Source organism: Colossoma macropomum, unplaced genomic scaffold, assembly GCF_904425465.1.
Source record: "Colossoma macropomum unplaced genomic scaffold, Colossoma_macropomum, whole genome shotgun sequence".
NCBI lineage: Eukaryota > Metazoa > Chordata > Actinopteri > Characiformes > Serrasalmidae > Colossoma > Colossoma macropomum.
Window position 1 is genome coordinate 9,444,683 of NW_023494791.1, and position 6,670 is coordinate 9,451,352.

At 38.4% G+C, this 6,670-nt stretch overlaps 1 protein-coding gene across 1 annotated transcript; it reads right to left on the reverse strand.

Moving 5' to 3' along the window:
* Positions 1–791: 791 nt before the first annotated feature.
* On the reverse strand, positions 792–5,571 carry LOC118810209 (cytochrome c oxidase subunit 7A-related protein, mitochondrial-like). Its single transcript, XM_036573802.1, has 3 exons — positions 5,417–5,571; positions 4,260–4,394; positions 792–1,661 (listed from the first exon to the last, which is right to left on the reverse strand). The coding sequence occupies exons 1-3, from the start codon at positions 5,486–5,488 to the stop codon at positions 1,518–1,520; spliced, it is 351 nt and encodes a 116-aa protein (XP_036429695.1). The 5' UTR covers positions 5,489–5,571; the 3' UTR covers positions 792–1,517.
* Between the last annotated feature and the right edge of the window lie 1,099 nt (positions 5,572–6,670).

Below are 6,670 nucleotides of genomic sequence, written 5' to 3' on the forward strand. Positions count from 1 at the left end.
ACTCATTTTCCATTTGTAGAGCTGGTCATGTGACCAGTTACACCTTCAAGACTAAAACTTCATGCGAAATCCAGACAACCTATAATATTTAATAAAAAACAAAAAAAAACAAACAAAAAAAAAAAGACAAAAAAAATAACGATTCTTACAGACCTCAACAAATTAAAAACAAAATTTCAATTGCGACTGTAACCAGTATTAAATGGCTTAATTACATCAGTCCTTTTTCATGTGGGGTTTCCATTATTTTATCTATTTTATTTTACTTCTCCGCTGCATGAGGTAGTGCACTGTGCAAAAGTCAGAGACCAATATTAATTTCCAGTCAAATCAGCCATTAATTAATCCAGAACACATTCAGTAACATTGAGATCTGGACTCTGGGGTGGTCAGTCCATTGTTCAGCTTTTTATTGATTTACACGTTATTTTTTTCGTCCATTTACTTTCTTTATTAACGGCTTCTTAACAGCTACACGTCCTTTCAGACTTAACCCATGTTTTCGCACAGTGGAAGGAGAGAAACGCCTGTGCACTTTTTCAGACGTGAAGCAGGAGTGGAGCTTGATGTTCTCCTCTCTCACAAAGATGAACTGCTGTTTATCTGTTTGGCACTGGGAAAATTAATAAATGAACGGTACTCTGTGACTTTTGCACAGTGCTGTAATCTAAACTCAAATCATCTCCTGAGAAATAAGCATTTCATTTTTATTGCACCGGTTTTTACTCCGTTTAACATCACCAGAAATCTAACTACAACTATTGCATATTCACAATGCAAGACACTTTTCCTTGCTTTTTACAAACAAAATATATTTATTCTCAAGAAAAATTACAAGAACATCGTTTACAGTCAAACATGTACTGACAGATTCATGGCCATCGTAATCGTGTCTGAAACACCTGTAGTGTCAGTTTCAGAAAAACTAAGAATACTTTGTTCTGGACATCAGCAGGATTGCAAGCACTACCAAACTGAAGCAGCGCACTCTCCAGCTGTCAGAACAATGAAAAAATCCTGGCCAAGTATCAAAACCCGCTGAAGGTGCCAACTGCTTCCACAGTTCCTGTTGATGTTAATTTTCTTTTTTTTTTTCACATTATTTTTACTTTGTCATCAAAAAGTGTCAAAGCAATTGTCTGTGCCCACATGCCTCTGTTTCACCAGCTGGAGGTTTGCTCATCTTAAAGGTCCTTAAAGACACCAGCACATTTTAGTCAGAGCATGTACCCCAGTAAACCCAGTCTAAACCCCTGACGTTAGTCAGACAGAGAGGCCTGATGGCTGTTTATTTTTTTCACCTCTTATTTCATGTTGTGAAAAGATGTACTTGCAAGACTTCTTGAGGTGGAGCTGGCAGCACCAGACCTCTGGTTATAAATAAGGTTAAGCGGAAGTGAAAGAACATGGCAGCAATATGCAACTGTCTTTGGAAATAGAGTGTTAATAGTCCACTTTGTTGCTCCCACCTGTTATAATTACAATCTGACAAATCCAGAGGGGGATGAGGATTGAGATCACTGAGGTTTTCTGGGCTGGGCAGCAATGTACAAGGCCACTAGGCAGTAGAGGGTTCCTCCAATCGTCAGGCCCATTGTAGTCCTGTACAGTAGTCGGTCCATGACTCCACGCTTCAAGTGAATGGGCACTCCGTCAGCTTTCTGTGAACAGTGAGAAACAGCACAATGAATTTCAATGACAAAGCTAGACACTGCTTCATGTAGACAACTTCCTATATCTGTGGCTTCTGAAACCAGGATCTAAATTCAGACTTGATGTTTCCAGAGAAAAATGTATCTCCTTTTCTCTAAACCTGACAAAATTATTTACTTTATTAAATTTGACAAATTTGATTGATTAGATTTAATGAAGAACAGGTTGTACAAACCTCAATTCCAATAAAGTTGAGACAATGTGAAATGCAAATAAAAACAAAGTAGTGATCAGTAAATCTACATTAACCTGCATCTAAATGAAAACAGTGCAAATGCAAAGTATTTAATATTTTGCCTCATTAACTTCAGCCTTTTTCTGTAAACATGTGCTGCTTCTGAAAGTGACTGCAAGAATTCTGTATTTCACCCTTTATGGTGCATAATATCAAAAGACTGAAGGAATCTGGACAATCTCTGGACAATTAAACCGACATGCTTTGGTGACCTATCACCACAGGGTTCAAGATCAGTCCAGATTGGCAAATTGTGGTGAACAGATACAATTTGCATCTACAAATGCAAGTTAAGACTATACTATGCACAGTGAAAGCAATATGACAACAACCTCCAGAAACTTCTCTAGGCTCTAGCTCATCTGAAATGTACTGATGCAGTGCATCTGTAGTCTTGACGAGTCAATCTTTCAGTTTGTTCATGGAAATAATGGACACCAAGCCAAATATAAAAAAGGACCATCCAGACAGTTGCCAGGATAAAATTCAAAAGCCATTTGTGTCACTATATGGGGGTGTAATTAAGCTCATGGCATGGGTAACTTGCACAACTGTGAAGGTACCATTAATGCTGAAATGCTTTCGAGTCCTGCTTGAAAGTTGGTAAAGCCTTTAGCATTATTTCTTTTTCTACATACTGTCAGTTCCATAAAGTATTTAGACAGTGATGATTTTTTTGTAATTTTGTCTCTGTAGACCATCATGTTGGATTTGAAATGTTTCTTTCTGTTCTTGGGTGTTACCAGTGGTTTGCAACTTGAGGTAAACCCTCTGTATTTACATTCATGAAGGCCCCTCTTATCTGTAGACCTTGACAAAGATATACCTACCTCCTCTAGAATGTCCTTGACTTGACTAGATGTAGTGAAGGGGTTTTTCTTCACCACCAAGAACTGTGCAATTATCCTGTTTAGTTTTCTTTAGCGGCCTTCCAGACCTTTTGGTGTTGCTGAGCTCATCGGTGCATTCCTTCTTTTTAAGAATGTACCAAATTATTTGGCCACTCCTAAAGTTTCTGCTAACTCTCTGATAGGTTTGTTTTGTTTTTCAGCCCAATTATGGCCTCTTTCGCTTGCACCTTTAAATCGCATATTAACAGCTATCACATGCATATTTAAAACTTGGAATTAACACCAGACCTTTTATCTCCTTAATTTGTCATGAAATAACAAGGGAATAGGCCACACTTGGCCATGAAACTGCTTATCAGTTAACTGTCCAATTACTCATGAGCCTGTGAAAATGAAGGGACTATGTAAAAAAACGGCTGTAATTTGTAAGCGATTAATGCAATATTTTTGTTAAACCCCTTGAATTCAAGCTGAACATTTACACTTCAATCACATCTTGACTGCCTCAGTTCAAATCCATTGTGGTGGTGTATGCAGGCATAAGTACAAAAATTGTGTCAGTGATCAAATACTTATGGACCTTGCTGTAATTGCTTATGCTATTTGTTTTATTGGGTTCTCTTCATCTATTGTTTTGACATAAATGAAGATTTATCATATTTTAGGTCAAACTTATGCAGAAATTCACATAATGCTAAAGACTCACAAACTTTCATGCAGCACTATACGCATTTTGGAGCAACATATGCCGGCTTCTAGTCGATGTCTTTTTCAGGGACGTCCCTGCTTATTTCAATATGGAAAACTCAAGCTTCTTCTGCACGTGTTACACAGCACAGCTCTTGGCTTCCGTTTAAAAAGTGTGGTGCATTATGAAGCACAAACTGTAACAATGAAGGCCCCATATGGTTGAGCATCTGAAGACTTGGGTAACAGAAGAATGGCAAAAAAAAAAAAAAATCTGTAAAACACTGCACTTTTCTGATCCACAGTAATCCGTTAAGGTTATCATTCATGGTGTACTATCAGTATTTTTGAGACGTTCATACGCCTTGTTATGTGGCTAATATGGTCATTTCACACCCACCACAATATCTTGCAGCGTGGGACTATTTTTCAGTGTTGTGGGCGGGAGCCGGTGGGTAATAAGCCCACCGCAGGTGGGAGAGGGCCGAAAGATGCATGAAGAGAAATCCCACAAATTAATGACCACACTAAACAAAGTATAACGATCACTAAATCATATATATAAACAATATAAAATGATGACAGTAAAACAACTAAAATGAATAAAGTCAAAGAGTTGCGAAGCAAGTCCCGTGCCGACCTCTACTACAGTGCTCTGACGATCTTGCTTGCAAGTCATGATAGCTTTCAATCGCAGATGAATGTCACGTGGATGTTGAAGCCAACATTCTAGAGATTCCTTTCAACGAAAAGCCACAGAGACAATGTAATACCTGGAAGATCTTCTGAAGCTCAGGGACCTTGTTAGATCCCATATACTCTGCTACAGCGCCTGCTTCTGACACAACCTTGGTGGGAGAGGCGAAGATCATGGGGGCCGGTTCTGAGGGCAACGTGGGCTTCAGCCCCTGTGTGAAAACAGACAGCCACTTTATAAATATATTCAAATAGAAAAAAACATAATTTGAAAAATCTCTTAATACTGAAAACTAGTAAGAAACTATAGTACACCATTAAACTTGCAATACATACATACAGTCAAACACAAGCGCACACATAAGCTTTGGAGGAAAAAACAAGGTCACTATGGCAGCCACCTCAACGTCCCTCACAAATGTGCCAAAGGTGCCACAGGGTTGCAGAAACAGTGAATGTGTAGATATAATAGTATGATTACATATATTTTACCCAGCGGTCTCTCTAAAACATCTCTTGTGAAGAGACTTATAGACATTATAGCTAGACAGTTCAACTTAAAACATTGTTGACTATCAGAACAGAGTACTGCTTGTCTAACAAGAGGCCATATAATGAAATAAAACCGGGCGACACGACAATGTTTATCGTTGTCATTATAAATTGTCACAGTATGCTTTTCTGAGCATATCTGGAAACTTTCAGTACTTAAAAACATTTCTCAACTGCATGCTTGCTTACAAAGAGAGCTTAATTAGCTTTGTTTAACTGGACTGCGTGAAGCACAAGATGTGAAATGCTGAATACAACGTTAAATCATATTATATTCATAGTTTTTGATCGCACTTTTTAAACGTGGCACTTATTTGTCTTTTTTGAAGTATAGCCATACTGTGACACTGTATAGCGTAACTGTTATAACTTATATATGAAGACAAAGTTCCTTATACAGGCAGGGTTAGCTAACCTAGCTAGCGTTAACTTACTCAGCCAGCTCTTAAACTTCACTTTCCAAATACCTTTTTTGAAAGCTGGTACACCAAAAATATGGAATATGAATAAATCACAGACTAAACGTGCTTTAATGGTCTCTTTTATGAAACGTTAAACGAGGTCGTCTCGCGCCACAGCTTCCCTAAGTTAGCCTAGAAGCTAAACCCGCCTCCTGCATGGCTGAAGGTCACAGTGAGTCACGGACCGTTTTTCTTCACAAAACAGCTCAAACTTTCACTACCTGAGGGCAGTACGCGCCCGCCGGTGTGGACCCCGTTAGTCTCCCGGTCACTCCGCTGATCCTGTAGTACATTGTTGGAGATGTGGGTCTAAATCACACAGAGATCAGAGCGAACCGCCGCCGCACCGCTCTGACCCGGAGAACGAGGACCGGCCGCCCGGAAATGACGCCAGAACAGATCCTGCGTGTGTGGTGCCTGATGTTTTGCCTCTATAATCTTCTTTTTCTTCTTATTATTATTATTTTAGAACATTTCAACAATATTTTCTATTGAATACTATTTTTAATAAGCCCGTTAATGCTACTGCGTTACACGCTTAACGTTGTATGAGCACGCTGCTGTTACACTGCATGTGGCAGTTCTTCCTAAATCTGGGCCAATGGGGATTTTTTAAAGTAAACAATAAGAAGCTCTAATATTAAATTCTGCTAAATATTAATACAATATTGTAAACTCATGCTTTTAACACATCACAACATATTTATGAATTCATCCATATACTAGCATCTTGGCTATTAGCATGCATACAGTAAAACATTATTTAAAAATTATCTTTTTTTTTCTTACGTTGGTTAATAGCAGACTTAAATTCACATATGAACTGTGTGTTAAATCATGCTCTTGAACGTAGGTGTGTACACTTTTTGCAACTTTGTGAAATGTAATCTTTGCTACTCTCACTGCAGACACGGTACAGTATTTAGTAGCACTTAAAAAAATTATAGCCACTGTGAGGCTTTGATTTGACCAAAGCATCAAATTTTGGGGAACACTGCTTGCTGACTTTGAGACCTCAGAAACAAGGAATTTTCCCAAACTCTAGCAGCTGGTCTGAGGGACTTAATTCAGTCTATGAAAAGCACAAAACAAGCCACTAACAAATATTTTATACACTGTTAGAAGATTCTGTGTAGGTACATATTCATTCATCAAGGTACAAACAATTTAAATGTACCCTCAAAGGTACCACAGTGGTTTTAAGGTATAATTGTGCACCTTAAATAAGTTTTTCCAGGTGAAAATTACATATTTGTACCTTTTCATAATCTAATGTTTTAAAACAGAACAATAAAATAAAAAGCCTGGAGACGAGACGGGGTGTGTGGAGTCAATACAACTTAGAAAATATAATTTCAGTGGATTATGGTACAATTATGATCCCTGACTGAGATGTATCTGTGAGGCTCCCACCCCAGTGACAAGAGGGGTACTGCCCCAGTGACAGTACAGTACCTTTTTTCTGACAGTGTACT